This window comes from Thunnus albacares, chromosome 3 (assembly GCF_914725855.1).
Source record: "Thunnus albacares chromosome 3, fThuAlb1.1, whole genome shotgun sequence".
Classification (NCBI taxonomy): domain Eukaryota; kingdom Metazoa; phylum Chordata; class Actinopteri; order Scombriformes; family Scombridae; genus Thunnus; species Thunnus albacares.
This window is the reverse complement of record NC_058108.1, coordinates 485,742-508,080: the sequence shown is the minus strand read 5'-3', so window position 1 is coordinate 508,080 and position 22,339 is coordinate 485,742. Positions and strand designations below refer to the sequence as shown.

The 22,339-nt window shown below is 42.1% G+C and overlaps 1 protein-coding gene across 5 annotated transcripts in view; it reads right to left on the bottom strand.

Moving 5' to 3' along the window:
* ptprdb (protein tyrosine phosphatase receptor type Db) overlaps positions 1–22,339 on the bottom strand; it is a 151,325-nt gene that overhangs the window by 32,923 nt on the left and 96,063 nt on the right. For 3 of the 5 annotated variants that reach the window (XM_044345563.1, XM_044345565.1, XM_044345566.1), the window contains exons 7-11: positions 17,364–17,509; positions 14,754–14,895; positions 8,707–8,895; positions 2,900–3,010; positions 503–772 (exon numbers count right to left, since the gene is read on the bottom strand). In XM_044345563.1, coding sequence (XP_044201498.1) covers positions 503–772; positions 2,900–3,010; positions 8,707–8,895; positions 14,754–14,895; positions 17,364–17,509 — 858 coding nt within the window. Of the gene's footprint in view, positions 1–502; positions 773–1,329; positions 1,342–2,899; positions 3,011–4,670; positions 4,689–6,669; positions 6,679–8,706; positions 8,896–14,753; positions 14,896–17,363; positions 17,510–22,339 lie in introns of all 5 variants that reach the window. The other 2 variants (XM_044345560.1, XM_044345562.1) reach the window with 1 other exon arrangement.

Below are 22,339 nucleotides of genomic sequence, written 5' to 3'. Positions count from 1 at the left end.
ATGATGATGACTCAGATTCACACCATCATCTGCCCTTTATTAATCCAAATTATAAACTATGTATACCAATAAATTTAAACTGAATAGACCAATTGCTTATTAAACAGGTTAACATAGAAAATGACCAGAAAACAGAAAAAAACAATGCTTTGCTAAATATGAAGCTGAGGACAGAAAACCACCGTCAAAAGGTGAAATCAAGAAAAAATCCAGTTTTCCAAGAGAGACGACTTCAAAACTAAACTCTTCATGTGGTTTATATAAATACTACTACTGGCTGTCAGTAGGACATTTTATTCTTTTTTTAACATATGTAAGAAACTAAATATTCTTTCATTCTTATTTCAAGGATTATATTTAATTGTTATCTATAATTATTTGACTCCATGTGGTGGACGTCACTTTCCTCACTGGTAAAGTAACTTACAGGTCTGACTCTGTATGGATGTGTGTCAGTTCACAAAGAGAACCAGAGTCTGACTAGAGGCGAGGTCAAACTCACCTTTCACGATGATCTGCGCCACCGCCTCAATCACACCAAGCGTTGACATGGCGACACAAGTGTAATTGTTGGACTGGCGCACGTCGGTCAGTTCGAGGACATTGCGACCGATGGGCATGTCATCCTCGGGCGTCAGATCTTCGGCTCCCAGCATCCACTTCACGTACGGCATAGGAGAGCCCACCGCCACACAGGTGATGTTGACGTTCCCCCCCGGCATGATCTCACTGTCTGCTGGGGGTATGGAGAAGCGAGGGGGGACGCGACGTACTGGACCAGAGAGCAATAAAAGCAGGAAGGCGGGAGGACAGGGACCATTAGAAATTCATGAATGTGTTGTTTCATAAAGTGCAGCACAGTGGATAACAATCAGGGTATAGACACTGTAGGATGATATATTTTTTGGTTGTGCCATGTGCTCTCAGATGAAGTTTTATGGCATACAGAGAAGACTGCAAGCATTCAGACAGTCTGGTACATCACCACTAGGGCGCATGTGATATCAAAATGTTTTATTCATGGTGTTTATAGGTGTGCTCTATTAAATATTTTATGAACTGAAACACAAAAGATACTCACACACACAGACACACACCCAAAAAAAACCTCACAGCAAACACACATGCACTCACAGGGAAAAAAAAAAAAGAGATAAAAAGAACACAGGGTACAGTATATCTCAAAGGAGTAAACTGTACAGGCAGGTTTAAACCTTCAGTGCAGCACATAAAACAACCCAGACACACAAACACAAATGGCAGTTTAATGGAAGAAATGAAATACTCGAGAGAGACTCAAAACAGCCACACAGTCGTTACTGTACCAACCTTCTCTCAGCTCTGCAGAGGGAGGTGGGACAGAGCGCGGCAGGAGGAGGAGGAGGAGGAGAAAAAAGAGAGGAAAATGGAAAATATCAGAGAAGAGACAGGAGACAGGGAGAGAAAACAAGTTAGACAAAAGAGCATGGCAAGGTGGCAACAAACAGAAGAAAAGCTTTAAAAGAAAAAAGAAGAAAGAGAAAGAAACAAGGAGAGAAAACAACAACCCAGAAGCCACAGACGGCCGGTGTGTTGGTGAAAGCCTTCCTGTTTAAGGCTCCACTGCTGGCTGTCTCCATAGACCGCCTGTCAAACACTCACTGAGCAGCACCGCAAGATTTTACTGGCCCTGCAAGCACTGTTAGACGCACATCACTGACTCTGGGCTGTACGTCTGCCCATCTGTGTGTGTGTACGTACGTGCACATGTGTTTATATATATTTTTTTAGTGTATGACATAGATGTGTGTTTATATGTGAGCATCCAGTTGTGTGTGTGTGTGTGTGTGTTTGTTACATATCCCCTGGAGCCTTGTTGGAGTCAGAAAAGCATGCTACACTGTTTAAAGCCTTTTTTGAGGAGGAGGGGAAGAGGGGATGGGGGGGGGGAGGTGGGCAGACAACAGAGCAAAAGGCCCCGGGAATAAAAATGTCTCCAAGATTTAAACATTCGGTGCGTATGTGTATGTGTGTGTGTATGTGTGTGTGTAAGAGACAGAGCCTGAGGAGGTGAGATGCCTGTCAGATTTGGGGAGAAACACAAGTCTTAAGCAGACAATGATTTGGTTTTTCTCTGGGGTCTAAAGGCTAAGAAGTGAGGGCAGAGAGATTAATAGCCTGAGTGAAACATTCAGCGCTGCCTTAACTGATGTAAAGAAGCTCTCATTTTTCAAACCGTCCTGTTTTACGGCTCTACAGCAAAGAATTATATAACACAGCAGGTTTAATAGCATGATCACATTAATATGATGGACACACATTCCTAACAGAAGATGTAAAAACCTTATGTATCTTCTTGGAATAGACGTCCCGATATCTGCACATCCATTTCCAATGTGATCCTTAAAGGTACACTATGCAGGATTTCACCCAAACAAAAAGAATCCCTGTCAATCATTAATTATGAACCACTAGAAGTGTGTGGTGGTGTATTTATCTGAAGACGCTACACCTTCTGCCTGTAAGTTATTATTTTGTGAAAGTTTGTCAACCTTTGGGCTGTGAGGTTGGGATCTCTCTGTACTTTTAGTCGACTCGGTGTTTTCCTGCTTCTCAGTTTCTTTCCTCTGCTGTGTGTCTGTTTGACTGTTTGACTGACACACACATGCAGAGCAGAGAGGAGGCGTGTTTATTTGTGCTTTAGAACAATCAGAAACTAAACGTTTTATTACTCTGATCATGGCTTCCTTCTTGCCGGTGCCACTCACTCTCTTCAGTCACTCTCTAGCTCGCTCGACCACCGCTGCTCTCTCTCTCTTAGGAGTCTCTTAGGGTTGGGGGGGGGGGCAACTTTGAATAGTAGTATACCTTTAAATGTAAGTGCTCCCCTGGCTCTTTGGTTTTTATCCCCCTCTCTTACCTCTGACATATAGATTAGCCGGGGTGGAATAGCGTGTCCCATCGCTGTTGGTGGCAACACACTCATACTTCCCCTGGTCTGACTCTTCACTCATCTCTATCTGGAGCGCACCTGGATGGATGGAGGGATGGAGAGGAGGAGCAGAAAAAAGAGAGAGGAGGAGAGAGAGTCACACAGAAAGATAGAAGAGAGAGTGATCAAACAAAAGATGTCAGATAACTGGGTATAGTGCATTATTTATTAACATAGAAATGGTAAGAGCTGCATTAAGGGTAAATGAGTCTGAGGGCTTTTTCAGCAAAAACTGAACTCTGAGGTACTAAAAAAAAAGCCAAATCAATAAGGAGACATTAACACGTTTCTACCAGTGTCAGCAAAAATCTGCCCAAAACAAGGCTCAGCTTCCTGATTAAGAAATGAGAGGAAAACAAAAACAAAAACAAAAAAAATGCACTGATACAAAGTCTACAAAAACGGAGAATGTTCTTCATGCAAAGGCAGAAACAAATAAACCAAGCAGCCAAAATGTTGAGACATCCAGTCACAAATCCAGTATTTTGAAAACTCTTTGCTGTAAATTGAGATGCAGTTATATTAGGGAGCAAATCATGTTTCACTTTGCAAGGAGAAAACGTGACAAAGCTGTCGCCACGGCAATAAGATATCCCCAACCTTTTTCAGATCCACCAGTGGGATCAGGAGTGTGATGTCATTAAAAACACACCCAATAAGGAGGTAAAGACATCAACTGACCTCCATCAAGGCCAACAGATAAAAAAAAAAAGAACGACATACGCAAAGCCTTGGGAAGGGACCGACGCTTTCTCGCTCCCTGAAAGTAGAAAAACTGTCAAAAAAGTCAACCAGAGGTTCTTTAAAGATGGTGTGGTAAGGCAAAAAAGCGCCCATAAAAACTTTATCAAAAAAGTGGTTGTTTGGGGCTTTTTATCAGTAATGAGAGAGAAAAGAGAAAGTAATGGTAAAAAAGTCATGAGGAAATGTGTGTGTGTGTGTGCGTGCATGTGCACGTTTGTGTGTGAGCACACTAATGTCTGCAAGTGTGTCTGAGTCGTCGCCATCTGGACTTTTCAGGCTGAGCGAATAACAGCTGGGAGGGAAAACAAAACTGGGACGTTTGATTGGGCAAATATAGACAAGGTAGAAGGAGAGGCGGGTCGAGCTCAGGTCAAGACCCAAAAAAAAAACAAGAAAAAAAAAAAAGAGAAAAAATGAAAGAAAATCAGGTCACAAAAAACTTAAAGAAGCAAACAAACAGAGGTAAAAGTGAGAGAATGCTTTATCACCTCAAACTAAGCAAGAAAGAAATAAACCCGAGCTAGAAACACATCATGCTTTAGACTGAAAACAAAGCTACATGATGTTAAAGTGATGGCGACAGAAGAGAGATCACAACATGGAGAGGAGGGAGGCGATGGGTTCTGTATTATAGACTGAACGTTGAGGCTGAGATGGAAAAATGAAAGGATGCAGAGAGGATGAAAGACGAGAAGAGGGGAGGTGATTAAAAGTCATAGTATAATGAATTGCTTGCTCAATTCCAATCCCCCCCCCCCCCCCCCCCTCGCACCTACTGCAGATCTGAGGCAGCTGGATGAGTTTCACCAATACGGCATGAGTCTCCAGTCTTGGACTGAAGCCATATTGATTAACCCATCCAGAGCTGTTTTTCAGATCTACGAGACAAGTAGGAACCGGGGGGCTGGAATGGAATCAGGCCACTGTGTCATGTTGGTCCTCCCAGCAGTCTTACCTCGTATGGGCGTGCCACCTGAGTGGGCAATGAATGCACGAGATTAGAGAAGGAGAAGAAGAAGAAAATGTTAGTATACCACAGAAGGGGGAAAAGGGGATAAGGCAGGGAGGGATACTGAAAGAAGGGAACTGGGGGAGTAACTTGTAAAGGAGAAGAATCAAATTAGAGAGAAAGACTCAAAATATAGATTCTTAGAGAGCGAGAGGAAGAGAGGCAAAAAAGAAAAAGACAGAATAAATAAAGCCTGAGAAGAGAAAGACAGATAGTAGATAGACAGAGTGACAGACAGTGACAGAGCTATAAGGAGATGGCTCATTGATTTGACTTCATTGACTTGCAACAGGGGCAGATGTGGCTGTAGGAGGAGGGTAGTGTCTGCCCTGCACTCATCTGGGATTCTAAGTACACTTAATGCTGAGTCTTAACCTGCACTTGTCCCCCATGTGGATCAAAACCAGGTCTAATCCTGCTAGTAGAATGCTGTGCAAATGTATTACGTACATCTGTTCCTTCAGGAAAAATCCACCCTCCAATACTCCCCAATAACTGGCAAAAGGTAGACGATGTGACATCACGTCAGAATGTCTGCAGCGCGACTACGAGCGAGTCTGATAGCAGAGAAATGTTCAACAATCTCTCTCAATCTCAAACATCAGTAGGAAATGTCATGTTGGTGTCTCAGCTCCCAGACTCAAAGGAAAAGTCAAACTGTTCAGACTTCCATCTGCTAACAGTAGCAACCACACAGGCCAGAACGTTACGTCTTCTGTAAGAGCTGTTGAGTAATTTTCATTATTAATTAATCTCTAGATTATTTTCGTGATTAATCAATTAATCATGGGCCGATAAAATGTAAGAAAACCGACATGGTTAAAGGCTAAAGATGAGAGAAAAAACACACATTGAAGAAGCTGAAAACACAGAATGTTCAGAATTTATTCAATTATCAAAATTGTTGCTAATTAATTTGATGTTAATCAACTAATTGACTTTTCAAGTCTAAAGAGGTAAATGTCTGATTTTGTTGTCTTAGCTATAGATCACACACACACATTAGATATGTATAAATATCCAAGACATATTCTCAAGTATTGGTTGAACAGCATTGTGGGAAATGAAGGAAATCTGACTAAAGTGAAGGTCAAATGGCAACAATTCACTGTAAATTTCCCCCAAAATATGAATATAACAGTTTAAGAGTGTTGAAAGGTGGATTTTTTTCTTTAATTGCCAAACTTGTCTGTTGTCTGTTATACTGATATAAAAAACTACAACTGTCCTCCATCAGTCCACTGCTTGTATGCAGTAGTAACCAGGTTATCTAGATATAAATACTACACTGTACTCTACAGACAGTGTCTAGAAGCCTGAAGCCTGGTAGCCATTGATTTCCTTCCAGTGGCTCCACTAGAGGCCTTCCTAACAGCCATCTTCAGTTGATGGCTTATTGACCAGTAACTCTATACAGCAGAGCGGAGAAGAGAGTAAGTGGGTGAGTGAATGACAGAGTGAGTGAGTGAGTGAGGGGAAGAATAATTGAATAAGTGAAGGAGTGGAAAAGTAAATAGGTGAGTGTGAGGAGAAAGTTATTATAAGTCTTTGGGTGTGGAGAGGCTGCAGGTGCACAGGTGAGGGTGAGGCCAGCTACATCTAGGGTGACAGAGATACGTGTCAGTGTTTATGTGTATGTGTGTGTTCATGTGTGTGTGCTGTATATTACTTTAAATGTTACTTTAACCAAGACAATGTATGGGTGCCTGCAGGCTTATTGTCAAATTGCTGTGTGTCTTGTCTTTGTTGCATCTTTGGTACATTGAATCTGTGTGTGTGTGACCAGTGTGGCTGTTAGTAAAATGCATGCCATGCATTTTAATAACACCTCAACATTGTAAAGGTGAGCAGCAGCAGCAGCAGCAGCAACAGTAGCAACATTAGTGAATACAGTATATAGAAGAGTGGACAGTGAGGGTGTGGGCCTCTGAACAGAAGCACTTACCAAAGGACTCTGTGGTTAAAAAGATACAAAGAGAAAAGAAACAGCATAGACATGGTATTATAATGGGACCATTGGTTACACAGAGGAGTTGTAGAAACACCTTGAAAAGCACTGGAACTCCAAAAAAAGAGTCAAAGATATTGATTATCTACTACACACAACTTTTTGCTTGAAAGAATCGTAAAAGTCAACTATTCTGTATTCATCACATTGAAAAAGAAAGACTAACATACCAAATATTTTACATCTTAAACATTGTAACAAATTCTGTTTTAGTGAAATAAAGATTAAAGTCTGAGCAGGAAGTTGAGGGTTGAGCCAGATAATTAAAAAAACAACAAAAAACAAAACTGGGATAGAAGCAAAAAGGTTGTTTTCCATAAAGAAGCCAGAGAGTTGGGTGTCTAATCACAAGAAAAGGGTTTTGGGTCCAGAGTTGGTGCTGAGAGAGGGACTGAGAGAGAGACTGAGAGAGAGACTGAGAGAGGGACTGAGAGAGAGACTGAGAGAGAGACTGAGAGAGAGACTGAGAGAGGGACTGAGAGAGGGACTGAGAGAGGGACTGAGAGAGAGACTGAGAGAGGGACTGAGAGAGAGACTGAGAGAGAGACTGAGAGAGAGACTGAGAGAGGGACTGAGAGAGGGACTGAGAGAGGGACTGAGAGAGAGACTGAGAGAGAGACTGAGAGAGGGACTGAGAGAGAGACTGAGAGAGAGACTGAGAGAGGGACTGAGAGAGGGACTGAGAGAGAGACTGAGAGAGAGACTGAGAGAGAGACTGAGAGAGAGACTGAGAGAGAGACTGAGAGAGAGACTGAGAGAGGGACTGAGAGAGGGACTGAGAGAGAGACTGAGAGAGAGACTGAGAGAGGGACTGAGAGAGGGACTGAGAGAGGGACTGAGAGAGAGACTGAGAGAGGGACTGAGAGAAAGACTGAGAGAGGGACTGAGAGAGGGACTGAGAGAGAGACTGAGAGAGAGACTGAGAGAGGGACTGAGAGAGGGACTGAGAGAGGGACTGAGAGAGAGACTGAGAGAGAGACTGAGAGAGGGACTGAGAGAGGGACTGAGAGAGAGACTGAGAGAGGGACTGAGAGAGAGACTGAGAGAGGGACTGAGAGAGGGACTGAGAGAGGGACTGAGAGAGGGACTGAGAGAGAGACTGAGAGAGGGACTGAGAGAGGGACTGAGAGAGAGACTGAGAGAGGGAGGGGAGAAGCTACGACAAGTTACACTACTGTGGCTTTAGAAAAAAAAAGAGAGTGGAGCAGAATTTATTCTCTGTGTGTTTTTCCAAGTAATTTGTCTTTGAATTTAACAATTTCTGTCCATGTTTTCCCTCAGATAATGTGGATTCAATGTCCATTCCACCCCCACGCAAGACACTTTATAAAAAATAAGGAAAAAAAAGGTTATTTTCTTGTTTAGTCACAGCAGTGAGCTATCAGAGAGAGGACATTCTCTCAGTGCATGTCACCATCACCTGAGTTTACCTTTCAACTTCTGTCAGCAGAAAAATGTGTTGAGATATGAATAGACAAGTAGCGCACTGATGTGTGTTGTTAGAAATATTTTATAATGTTTTTTTTTAGCAAGTGAGAAATTAAACCCTTCGTAATGGTGATTTGCACGGGAAGACCTCAGAGAGTTTGGGAGAAAAGCGGAGAAAGTTGGGAGGCGCTGAGTTCACTTTTAAAAGGCCTTGAAGAGTTTAGAAGGGTTGGCAACTATTCACAGTCAACTCATACCACAGCAGCAGCAGAGAGGGGCATTTGAGAAACACAGCCAGTAACCATGGCAGGAGGGGTGTGGAACAGAAATAAGGAAGGGGTGAACGAGGGCAAGAATAACAGAAGCTTTGTAGGAACAGAAATATAAAAAAATGGGTTGGGGAGGGGTAAAGGACAGAGGGGGGATAAGAGGGAGTGGATATTGAAAGAGGGATAAAAGCAAAGTAGGAGGGAAAATCTTAAGGTGGAAATAAAAGCCAGGATTGAAGGAGAAAGAAAAGAAGTGAAGGATAAACTTATTGGTTACCTGAGCGGAGCTGCTTGATTCGTCCGTTGTTATTGGATGTGTTGACTGGCAAGAAATCCTTGAACCAGGTAATTTCCGGGTCAGGGTTGCCGCTAGCAGCACAAAGCATGGTGGCGGTCCGAGAACGCTCGACCACTTTCAGCTGGGGACCCATATCTATGGTGGGGAACCCCGAGGGCAGCTGGTCCTCTGTGAGGATTAAATACAAACAGAGGTAGACATTACTCACATCTTTAACTCAGTAGCTCCGTGTTTCACTTCTTTGTATAAGCCAACAGGACGTCCACATGTATTAGGATTAGACAGAATTGCCTTCCCTACAGGATAAAGCTGGATAATATCCTGATGGGAATATTACAATGTTCAGCTTCATCCTCAGGAGGACTTTCACACAAAGCCGTGTGCACGAGAACGTCCTGTCAGCCTTCACATTAAAACATAAACCACATCACCTCGTCACGGCTGCAACCAGATCTCACATTTACTGTTATAGTTTGAATGTTGTCAGGTAGCCAGTCACTGATTCTTCATCACCTGAGACCCAAACCTACCAGCAGCTTCCCTGCATACAGACCAGCAGGTAGTTAACTCTAACTAGCATCAGTTCATTCAACATTCCTGCTCCATGGTTTCCTCTGCTTGTTCTGACAATTTGGCTGCGTTTTATTGGAGTTGTGTGTTTGAGTTTATTACCTGTGAAATCTAAAACAGACAGTGTGCATTCAATAACAGAGATAATTTCTCATATATGAAGAAACACAGGTGAATCACTGAACTGACAGCAGGTGGGTTTTGTCATTCATTCATTGTGAAAAGAGTTTTAAAGGTAAAATTTAGATTCAATTTAGAGTCAAAACATGGTTCACATCAGCCTTGAGCCCTAAGGCACGACTTTTAAAGAATCCAATAGTGAGGTCAAATAGAATAAGTAACATTTCATTCCACCTGACAAACTATTTTGCTGAAGCTTTAGGCAACTGCTGTACGAATAAGAGTCAAGTGAAAAATCAAATACTCTCTATTCTGCTGGGAAACGGCAGCAGTTCAGCAATAGTTTTTTTTGTCAACCTCCGTCTATTGCACAGAGCTCTGTGGAAGCTCACCCATCGCATGAATCAAATAGGCGAGTCCAATAAAGACAGATCCACTGGGACTCGCACCCTTTTGGGAAGGCAATTCAAATGTGAATTCATAGACATCTGAGGCAATTAAATCAAACATGAAGAGTCATTCCGCTGCGATAGAGGAAATCAAAGGCAGTGGGCCAACTTCATTCAACTGAAGTGGGAGATTTAAGAGAGGGGGGGGGGGGGGGGGGGGGACAATGCTTCGAGGAGGTAGCGGATCAAAGACGCCTGAACTCAGTCAAACTGAACAGATACTGTATTCTGCCTCTGAATCTAAAAGGTACAGAGAAGAACACTTTCTGAAACTAATTCTGAACTTAGTTCAAGGCTGCACTTTGGTAAACACTCACATTCATGACTCACACATGATAAAGTGGAAAAGACAAATCAGTCTTCCTGCATACGTTTGCACTGTATTTGATCTAGAAAGCATTCTATTTTCATTTTTGCTCCCCTCCCCCCCCTCCCCTAAAATTTTACCCACAATCCCTTGTGACTTTATCCCTCTCAACCACACAGAGCCTCATTAACGGGAAATCCTAGCGCTGAACCTCGCCAAGGAGATGCTAATTCTGGTAGCAGCCCATCGAACCGTAGTCAACGAGTCGTGAGACATTAGCTGTGCGAGTGCACGTGTGGCCTTTTAACAGCTCCGGTTTCAATCAATCACAACGCCAACAAATGGAAACATGGACATAATAAACCAAGAGAACAAGATGAGAAGGTGTTTGTATGAAGAAGAGTGGCTATGTGGGTGGCGCAGGAGGGCAAAAGTACAAAAACAGGGAGAGAGTAGAAGTGAATGGAATAAAATAGAAAAGAATAGAGTGAGACAAAGTGACAGAAAGGAAAAGAGAGAGAACAAGAGAGAGAGTAAAAGAAAAACAGACAGAAAAGGAAAGAGAGCACAAGGGACCCATACAGCATAACAATCCCGATTCTCTCCGCTTTCATTATGCAAACGCTTACTTCAAAGCCAGCCCCTCGTAGGCAGGAATAATGCATTCTATTTCATCTACCTGGGGTGGGACACAGCGCTGAACAGTTAGAAATGCTACTCCTTAAGATCATGCATCTCTCTCTCTGCCCCTCGTCTTCTACAACCACTCACACGTCTGCACTAAGAACAGAGTTGCAGATGTGAACGTGTGGGTGTGAAGGAACTTGCACGTGCAGATATGCATCACTGGATGAAAATACACACACACACATGCACTCTTGTACAAAATCACAGCTTTTTTTTAAAGGTGTAAAGTGATATAAGGGCTGATTGAATGAGCTAATGCACATACACACATAAGCAGCCCTCCATCGTCCAGCATGGGGACAGGTGTAAGGAACACCTAAGAGTATTTGGGACAGATCTGCTCCCAGTGTGTGTGTGTTTGTGTGTGCGTGTGTGCGTGTGCATGTGCGTGTGTGTGTGTGTGTGTGTGTGTGTTTGTGTGTGTGTGTTTGTGTGTGTTTGTGTGTGTGTGCGTGTGTGTGTGTGTGTGTGTGTGTGTTTGTGTGTGTGTGTTTGTGTGTGTTTGTGTGTGTGTTTGTGTGTGTTTGTGTGTGTGTGCGTGTGTGTGTGTGTGTGTGTGTGTGTGTGTGTGTGTGTGTGTGCATGTGTGCGTGTGTGTGTGTGTGCGTGCGTGTGTGTGTGTGTGTGTGTGTGCGACCGTGCTGCTGAACAGTGAAGAACCCCCTGAGGTCAGAGCAGATGCGTAACCCTACACTCCCTTGTTGACGGAACCTTCCACACATCCCTCTGTTTCATTTGGACGTTCTCCCACTTCAGTGTTTCCACTGTGAGTGATCCAGATAATTTCACAGCTCATAGAAAAGCTCCGTCTCACAATCATGGGAACTGCTGTGCGAACACTGTCTTCTTTATTCAAGGTCCAAAATGAAATTCACACACAACGCTCGCTGGATTTGTCATCTGTAAATGTGGAAGACTGAAACTCTGGACTCACAATCATGGGAACTTATACTTGCTGTATCCCAAACCCTGAGTGTAATATGTCCACCTGCAAGTAAACCTGTTTCTGTCATTCATGACTGACTCAGGACAATAAAATCAACACCTGTATAATGTATTGGAATCCAACACAACAGCCCTGCCTGACTGCTTCACTATGATCTGTGATTCTTTTGTTACATTTTCTGTCAAAGTATCTTTATTGTCCCTTATAGAGAGATTGGTTTACAGCCAGACAAAAACACACAAAACACCAAAACACTGATGGACAACAACAAACAACAGGATGTAGAAGTTCAATCAGCATCAAGGTCAAAGTGCAGAAGTCAGGTGAGCGATCTGTAGACAACAGTAAAATACCGTTTAATGACTGAATGGCAGCAGAGAGAAAGGAAACCTCATATCTGTTAGATTCATAACGGGCAACCTCACCCGACAACTTGAGAGTGACAGTTCAGGCCGTCTGAAGAGGATGATCTTAGTACAGCGGAGGGGAAATAGCCTCCTCAACACCTGCCTATTATAAAGGTCAGTCAGCTGGGATAGAGATGTTAATTAAACTTTCAGTCTAATCTTGATCATCAGACAGATTTTACAGCTGTTTATGATACTGTGTACAATTTTAGTATAGTAAGATATATGCATATATATTATCTGATGATAAGGAGGAATATATATACTGTAAGATCTATATGGTAAGGAATCATTCAAGGATGATTCTGGTTTATTACAATCTAGAGCTTATTTTTGTTGTGTTTGCTATCATTTCTCTTGTTTTCACAAACATCAATATCTAGTTAATTGCTTTTGAGATCTGAGAACCGTTGATATCACTAAAAACAAGTTCAGCAGGTCATTCAGATGATCAGAGAAGGTTAACCATACAAAACAAAGGTGACCACTGATTAGTTGTAAACTACCTTTAGTTCACTTTTGATTTTATCTACAAAGCTGCTTGCTATTTTACAACCTCACTGCTACAGTAAAGTTCAATGGAGCTGGATACACAAGCAGTCAGCTGATCAATGTCACCATGTTCCCAGATGTTTGCAGGTTATCATAACCAAAAGAAATGAAAACACCAAAACTACATCAATAAACCCAAAGGTGTAAGAAAACTGAATCGTCCTTAAACTTCATCTTTTAGGCCCAAGACTCTTTCATAAACTCAACTTTAACCAAACCATGAATGATACAGTATCTGACTGTACATGGGATCCTAAAGAATATAATCGCTCTCAAGTTCATTATTATTTCAGCCATTGCCAATCACAGCCTTTTACTGGAAGCCAAGATTTCAATTAGCCTGCTTCTAATCCTCAGTAATTAAGCTGGCTGACCTTATCACTGGATCCCTCCTGTCAGACAGTCAGTCAGTCAGTCACTGGAGCTGTGTCTTTACAGAGCCAGGGGAGACAAGGAGACATGACTGACAAGACCGCGTGTGTGTGTGAATGTGTGTGTGTGTATTTGCGGGTGCACACGTGTGTGTACTTTGTGGCTGACATTTGGACTGACAGTCTATCAGGAGCTATTAGCTGCTCCCAGGTGGCCTCTTATTCATCCACAACACAATGACTCCTCAGAGGAGTAGAAAGAGGCTAATCACTACATAAAGTCCCACTGTCTTAGATCAAGGATAAATATATATATATATATATATACATACACACAGTATATATGGTATATACATGTGTGCTTGTGTGTGTGTGTGTTTGTGCAGAAGTGCTTATGTTTTGGATAAAGACGAGGGTTGGAGCAGAGTGGATACGAGCCTCCATCAAGGCAGGCAGAAAAATCAAAAATAGATGCAGAGACACATAAGCGAGAGCACATACAGATTCACACACGCAACTGAGCACGCCTACATGCACACACGCAGACACATACATACACACACACACACGTACAGAGACGACCATGTGAGACAGGAAGAATTCTGGATGGATGGAGCGGAACAGCACAGAAGATGCAAAGAGTGGTCTGATGTGAATAATTTAGAGGTTGCTGTGTAGTGGACCTAAGAGCATGTGGAGAGAGAGAGACGGAGAATAAGAGACAGAGAGAGAAACGGAGGAAACTCTATAAAAAGATGGAGAGAGTGAGACAGAGAGAGAAAGGAAGAGAAATGTAAAAAAAAGGGGATGAACTTGGGAAGATGAAAACACAGACAGAAAGAGAGGAGAGTAGACAGGAAGAAGTGTAGATTATGTGTATTATCCCTCTGAGAGAAAGAGAGAGAGATGAGATGCTAGAACAATAGGCTGCACGTCCTTTCTCCACAAGCATGCACTGTAAAGGCAGGCGATGTGATTATCCACACTCCAGCAGCTTCACTCACTAAGACACTCTTGAGCTTCAAACTACCGGTACATAATGTTCTCCTAATGGAATCCACTAACACTAACATCACTATCTGCATTAATGGACTTCTGCTAACACAAACAAAACCATCTACAGCCGTGGACGCAGGCTTACATACACCGTATATATCGACTTCTGAAGAAACATTCTCCAAGCGTCCAATTTCACCTGCATAAATACCTTTTAAGAAGAACGTTGCTAGAAAAATACCACATATGACTTTAATGGATTCCAGCTAGTGTTAACGTCCCCTTTGACTGTTACCTACCTATAGAAACTTCATCACCATTTATGAGCAGCCCATAATCATTTGATGTTAAAGTTAGATGTTTAATTACCACAGATATACCTTCATATACAGTATGTTATAGTCCAGGGATGTAACAGCATATAGGAAACATTACAGTGTTTATGTTTTGTCAGTTCAATGAAGCACAGAAACCACATTTGTGACTTTCTATTTTCCATATGTGTTTATGATTCATGTCTAAATATTATGATTTGTAGTTTTCTTTGCAGCAGCAACTGAGAATTGTGCTTGACAGCTAGGTGGAAACAGAAATAGCTTGTGTGTTTGTGTTCACACTGACCTCGAAGCACACTTAGTCTGGTGGAAGCAGTGATCTCTCCCGCTGAGTTGGAGGCGTGACATTCGTAAACAGCCTCGTCTCTGGGGGTCCTCAGCGGCTGGATCCTCAGGACCGAGCCGGACCCATCGTCAAACTCTATCACCTGTTTGACAGAATAAAACCCTCTGAACTCAACAAGCTTTGCATCATCGTGCTGAACTACCAACACAGTAGCAGCAGAGGGCTCCTTCTAATATTCATGAAGAACTGAAGCCTCACAGTCTGGACTTAATTTTACCTTCATACTCGTTGGCAGTAATTGTCAGAGACAAAAATGTTTTTGATTATTTGTGGGATAGGGCCTGGGAACCATCAGAGCAATAGTCAGGCTTAATCTTTAGCCACAAGGCATACCTGGATCCACAGTCTAGGATCAATCACTACGCACATTCAAATTTAATTTCACTGATTAAAAGTAACTTTGAATTGAGACATATGGAGAGAAGGGAGAGTTAAGAAGTCTCAAATGCCCTTTTCATAATAAGGATATGTAATAACTCTTTCAGAACTACTTGATTGTACATTTAAAATGCTCTTGCATGTGTTGAATACATGTAACAGGATGCTGAACTCTGGGAATGTTTCTGCTGACTGAAATCCAATAAAAAGAAATCCTGCACAACAACTCTTGACAGACAGGACACCACTGAGAAATATACAGCAGACAGTCTAAGCTTATATAGGGTGGATTAAAAATAAAACATCTCCCCAAGTGATTTAATCACAAACAGGAAGACACCTAGATGAACTTAAACCTGGGAGGAAACTCGACTTATTAAAGTGGAAAAGCAGTCTGAGCTCCGGGTGACACTGACTGGGTGGGAGAGAGAGGCTGCTTCCACATATCCATCCACGATGACTTGTGAGGTGGGAAATGAATCAAAGGTGAGAGCCTTCGGGAAACTAATAAGGCTGATCATATAAGGATCTCATATACTGTAGCTCGAGGCATCATCTGACATATGAAAGTCTGCGTAGATATCATTCCACACAGGTGTGTAACCTTTTGAGTACAAATGAGGAAAAGCAGGTAAACTGATCAAATCTCTAACAAACTATTAATAGATGTTGTTCCTGTATTCCCAGGATAAGGTTGTCTATTGTGTGTATATATATATAATGATGACAATAAAACACAAAGCTCATTATTGACTCAAATGCCGATTTTCATTGCATTAATACAGTACCAATAATACACGTCTCTTACAGTGAGCTCTTTAATGTGTCATCAAAGGAAAAGCAAAGGTGCAGTTAATAACATTAACCATTGCTCTGAGGTGTACTGGTAAACCAGTGAGTCAGCATGCACAGTACCAGGGCTCATAAAATACAACAACTAAACATAAAGAAGTCTCATAAAGGTGAAACTAACAATCATTACATTGGTTAACTGATTAATTGTTTAGTCTCTATAAAAATGTCAGAAAATAGTTCAAATTCCTCTCAAAGTTTCCAGGAGCTCAAGCTAACATCTTCAGATATGTTGTCACGCCAACATCCCAAAAGATTTACTTTTTGCTATCATGGAAGATCAAAAAAAAGCAGAAAATCCACAAACTGGAAAGCTTAAATGTCAATAGTTTGACATTTTGGGAAATGCACTTATTTGATTTCTAGATGATAAGAGCCATATAACTCTATTGTCTGATATGTCTGATAAATATAAAACTAACACCTGGATGTATAAAGAGAACTGGATACAGGAACAGCTCTGGGCTTTGAAACAAACTTGACATAGTGGCCAAACTGTGTAATTACATCACATAATGCACACTTGGCCCAAAAAGACTTTTTCTTATAGACTTACGTTGTGAAAGAGACGTCTGTAAGTCAGCGGATATTCACGACTCCTGCGACTCGTTTCACAATCAGACTTTAATCCATTCGGTCTGATCACATTTTGAAAGTCTAGAAAAGCGACACAACTGAATTGTGTTTTCGCTGTTCAAGCTAAACCAGAAGTTAGCTGTCACACCTGGTGGAAGTCCATGGGTGCATGCGGCCCATAGAGCGTGCACATATGTTTTCATCCTGGTCATTTCTTTACAGCAGGAAGTGGCTTTTTTGGCTTCATGCGCCACTGAGCAACTTTCTTGAGAATGAACAGGCCCCGCCTCCAACGCTGTATCCAGTTCTCTAAATACACACATGCTGGAGACAGTTAGCTTAGCTTAGCATAAAAACTAGCATAAACAGGCAGCTCAGCTATGACCAAGGTAAAAAATTGGCCTAAAAGCATCTCTAGAGTTCACTAATTAACACGTTCAATTTGGTTTGTTTAATCTGTGTGAAAACTTGTAAATGTAAAAATGACAATTTGTGGTTTTACTGGGGGTTTATGTACTGGTTAGCTGCTTCCAGTCTTTACACTAAACTATATCCATGTGTGTATCGATTTTCTCATGTAAAGCCAATAAGCAGATTTCCCAAATGTCAAACTGTTCCTTTAAGTGATTAATTGATTATCAGAATAGCTGCTAATTAACTTTCTTAGAAATAACAGTTTCAGCCCTGAAGTCATTCTTCATATATTTGTTTGTTGACAGAGTGATAAGTATCTCAGCACCGTACCTCAAATCTCTGGTTGCTGACTTTTTTGCCTTTCTTGTTCCAGACGATCTTGGGCTGTGGATCCCCGGTGGCCTGGCACACAAAGGACGCTACTCCCCCCTGGACTCCTGTTTGGTCTTCTGGGGTTCGTGTGAATCTTGGGGGTGCTGCGAGGCGACATGTTTCAAAAGTTAAGACTGTTGCTCTCTGTGTGTGTGTGTGTGTGTGTGTGTGCGTGCGTGCGTGCGTGCGTGTGTGTGTGTGTGAGTGTGTGTGTGTGTGTGTGTGTGTGTGTGTGTGTGCGTGTGTGCACATGTCAAGTACAGCAGATACAGAAGTTTTGATGGACAGTTATGTAATGCTCTTAATAATCACATCAGCATTACAACTATATTAATGACCATTCACACATACATGTTCTCTTCTGGATTATTATGTTTTTCTGAATGCACTTAAGCAACATATATGCCACTGATATGCTACTATAATCTCTCACTTGCACATCTGTAACACTTCTGTTTGAGACCTCGGTTGTACTGAATGAAGAGTGTGTGAAATACCAGATGTGTGTGAGTGCAGTTTAACTGAAAGAGAGTCACTGGGACGTGCACAAATTACTGAAAAGGACATTGTAGAAAACTGATTTGGGGGTGTTTTGGGGCATGTGTGTTGCAGTGTGAACCAGTTCTTGGAGTGCGTGTGCCCCTTCATGTGTTTTTCAAGAAAGGTGTGTGTGTGTGTGTGTGTGTGTGAGGCTTTGTGTCTGTGTGTACGTCTTTTTTTTTTCTCTGCACACGTGTGTGCACGTTCCACCATGTTTTTCCCTCTGTCCCTGTACCACCAAAGAAGCTTAATATTTCTGTGCCATAAAGGATTTATGAAGACTTACTCCTGACATGACCACTAAAGCCCCTCGTTCCGGGGACGCCAACAATATCATAACCACAGCCTCCGCTGGATTGTGACATCACGACATCAAAAAGATTCGGTACGTCAGTCACGGCACGTCACCGCCAGCTCGCCTAATGGCATTCCAGCCAAACCAGAAAATCCCTACTTAAGGGCTTACCGCCAACTGCCCTGACAAAGGGAGAGAAATTGCTTTTTGCTGTTTAAAAGGAAGGAGGGAGAGAGGGAGAAAAGCTAAGCTGTTCAGAGAAGGAGAGAAAAAGAGAGAGTGTGTGTGTCGATAGGACAGCAGAACAGAACAGGAGAGTGAACAAGATAAAGGGAAAGACTGAGAGAGACAGATGGAGAGCAGAATGGGTAAGGAAGAGAAAGCATGAACACCAGAAGTGGAGGGAGAAAGGAAGATGAGCAGGAGGTGGATACGAGAGAGAGAGAGAGAGAGAGAGAGAGAGAGAGAGAGCGAGAGACAGAGAATGAGCCAGATGTACTGGCAAACATGGCCAGAGAGCCCCAAGCTGCCCAATCGCCTCTACACCTCACTGGCCCCCGGCCAGATCCACCGCAATGACTGGATAGAGCAGCGTGTGTGTGTGTGTGTGTGTGTGTGTGTGTGTGTGTGTGTGTGTGTGTGTGTGTGTGTGTGTGTGCATACTGTATGTGTGTGCCAGTTTATGCACATATACAGAAACATGTATGTGTGTCTGTGTGAGTGTGTGTGCAGTTTCAGCATTAATGGTGAAATAATTCGTGCACTTCATTAAATAAACTGACTGAAAATAAATCGAATAATCGTTTAAATCATTTATCAACCACTTGTTTTACGTGTCTTGTATTATATGTCTTACTAACATTAATATTCTATTCTGTCTTTATTATTGTTCTTCATGATTATAAATGATCTCATTAACTCATTATATTTAAATCTTATAATAGGGGGACTTTGTAACATCTGTCCAGGGACTACAGATGAAAAAATAGCCTCTTGGCTAACTCGCTGCACCCGTTACCAATAAATAAATAAATAAACAAACAAACATTTACCGATTCCAGCTTCTCAAATGTGAGACTTTGCTGCATTTCTCTGTTTTATATCATCATAAACAAAATGTTTTAGGGTTTTTGATTCTTGGTTGAACGATACAAGCGAGCTCCTTTTTTGAATGATGATGTTTGGAATATGAGTCCTCTGATTGGCTCCACTCTTTTGTTCCATGATGTCACAGCTCACCTGTTTCTACCCGACATGTTTAAGTGGAGTGATGTCATACTCTGTACGTAGCAGGTCGAGAGTGTTGATTCATTATCTGAACAAGAGAAGCGATGTGAAGACATCATGTCGGGCTCTAAGAACTCATGATGACCGTTTCTAACATTAGATGATTAATCCAAAAAATTGAACAGATTGAATATTTTTTAAAAACTGCAGCTGTAATATGCATACTGCACCGTGCACACTATTTGTACATGCATGCCATTACATGTGTGTCCGTGATGCACGAGTGCAAACGTTGGTGCGCCCATCTGAGAGTGAGAGAGTGAGAGAAAGAGCGAGGGAAAGAGAAAGAATGAAGAGCGGGAGAATCGCTCTCTTAATCCTCTTGCTAATCTCTCCCCCACAAAACAAATGAAAAGTGTAAAGCCAGCAGAGCCGTACTAAAAGGCACGGTAGATCTTTCAATTGCTTTTTTTTATCTTTCCCCCTCTTCTCTTTATCTTTGTCGCCCCGATCCCTCGCTACATATATCTCATGTTTGATTGTCTTAGGCTCTCTCTTTCTCATATTATGCCCCTTTATCTCTGTACCCCCCCACTCTTAATTCTTTGCCACTGAATCACTTATCCCCCCCCCACCCTCTGCAGCTGCTCTCGTTGCTCCCTCTTTCATCCTCCTCCTTGTTACTCTTTCTCCATCTCCTCCTTCCATCTCTGGGGTGTTACATAAGTCTTCCTGTCACATTGACTGACTTAATGAGGGGGGGGGGGTGGGGGGGGTAAGATGCAACCGTATGCTCTAGTCTTCTCCCAACTCGATCTCCCCGTTCCTCTACGCTCTTATTTCTCTCCTCCCCACTCTTTATCCGCTCTCTTCTTTATTCCATTTTCCTCGATTCCCTTCTTCTTCTCCACCACTTTTTCTCCATTACCGCTGTCTGAATTCATCCTCCGTGTTCTCCTCCTTCTTCTATCCTCCTTCTTCTTCTTCTTTTCTCCCTCTCTGTGTGCCGACTGTTCTATCTTTTGCCAAGATCATCAGGGTCTTTTAGTCGTGCTGCTTGGGAGGATTAAGGATTGACATTTGGGCCAAAGGAGCTAAAGCTCAAAAGGCCACTCCAATATTAGTAGTTGTTATAGGGGGAGAAGGGGGTGCCATCAGGTTTATTATTTCATAGACATAAAATAATAACATATGAGAAATCATTCAAAGTAAGAGAGCTATTAGCAGAAGTCACAGGTGCTCGTGCATGTCGCCAGCCTTCCTCTCTTTCTTTAATATGACCCAAGATGGAAGTGAGGGGAAACTACTGAGTGAGACCACAGAGAGAGATTTAGATGGAATTAGACAGTGCCAATCTTCCCCTCTCGGTGTGTGTGTGTGTGTGTGTGTGTGTGTGTGTGTGTGTGTGTGTGTGTGTGTGTGGGACAGAGGGTGGCCTACATAAAGGTCGCCATACAGTGGGATCTGATCTACACAACAGATGGCAGGGATTACAAAGTCAGCTCTCCTCTCCGGACCACTTTTGAGTCACGGCTGAAGACGTGTGATAAACTTTGATTCCAGGGTGAAAGATCTTCTTCGTGTCTTTTTTTGGTTTTCAACGTGCTTTGAAAGTCAAAGAAGTGAAATAAATGCATTTGGATAGCACAGAACGTTGGTGTCCTAAACTAAATATTTCACAGCATGAATAATTTTGACTTTTTCATATTGCAAACATGTCAGTTGTTATACAGTAAAAGCTGAACTGATGTCAAGCACTGCTTTGCTTCTCTTCCAGCTACTGCACTGTTTTGTTTTCACTTGTGGTAAATATGACAGCGTTTCTGGATAAACTTTCCTTCAATGAATCAGCAAACCGTAACGAGGTGATGGAAGTTCTGTAGCTTCTAAAAGACAAATAGCACAACTAAATGAAGCTAATGGCGATGTGTAGGAGACTACAGGGACATACCGTAGCTGGCAGATGCTGTCTTAACCTGGAGGGACGCAGCGAGAGAGATCGAGTTTGTAAGAACAGATGCTAGCCCAAACCTTCAGGGAGCATGATTTACGAATATAATATATTAAGATTGGGAAATTGTATAAATTTAAGAATGGAAAGTACATTTTTGGAAGAGAAAACAGATGGAACGAGAGAGAAACATGTCTCGGGTTGTAAAAGATAGAGCTTTAAAAGTGTGATAAATGAGGGGCAACCATCATTTTTTATGACATCGAGAATTTCATGAATATGTGTTGAGCAACACAGCATGTGTGAGATGTGTCTTTTATCCTCAGAATCCCACATTTAGAAATGAATCTAAACTAATGATCTAAGAATGATTCTGTTCTCTGACTATATTAATGTTCACTGAATGAAATCATAATGAAACAAGACATTTGTGTAATATATTTAAGATCGAAACTCTTCATTCCTACAGACCTTTACGAAACTCTGCAAAACGTTGCGATTTATGTGCCCTCAGGCTTCATCTTGTGCGCCCTCAATTACTTAGCTGATCTGATGCGAAAAAGCATAAAGCAGACAGGCCTATCCAAACAAATCAAATCAACAAAAAGCAACGGACTCAGCAGCACAGAATGGACCCGCTCTGTCTCATACTGCAGGTATCAAAGTAACATGGAAATAAGAAGCTCCTACTTAGATGCTGGATTACCACCAGTTTATAAAATCAAAGATGAGAATACAGAATGAGCTTTCATTAGAAAAAGACAAATAGTTAGAGGTGTGAGGAGCAAACAGGAGAGCCCAGACATCCTAATCCTGAGTGTGTGTGTGTGTGTGTGTGTGTGTGTGTGTGTGTGTGTGTGAGTATGCTTTTGAGCTGAGTGCTTGGCTATTTCTGCTCACAGGTTGAATAGTGGATCATCC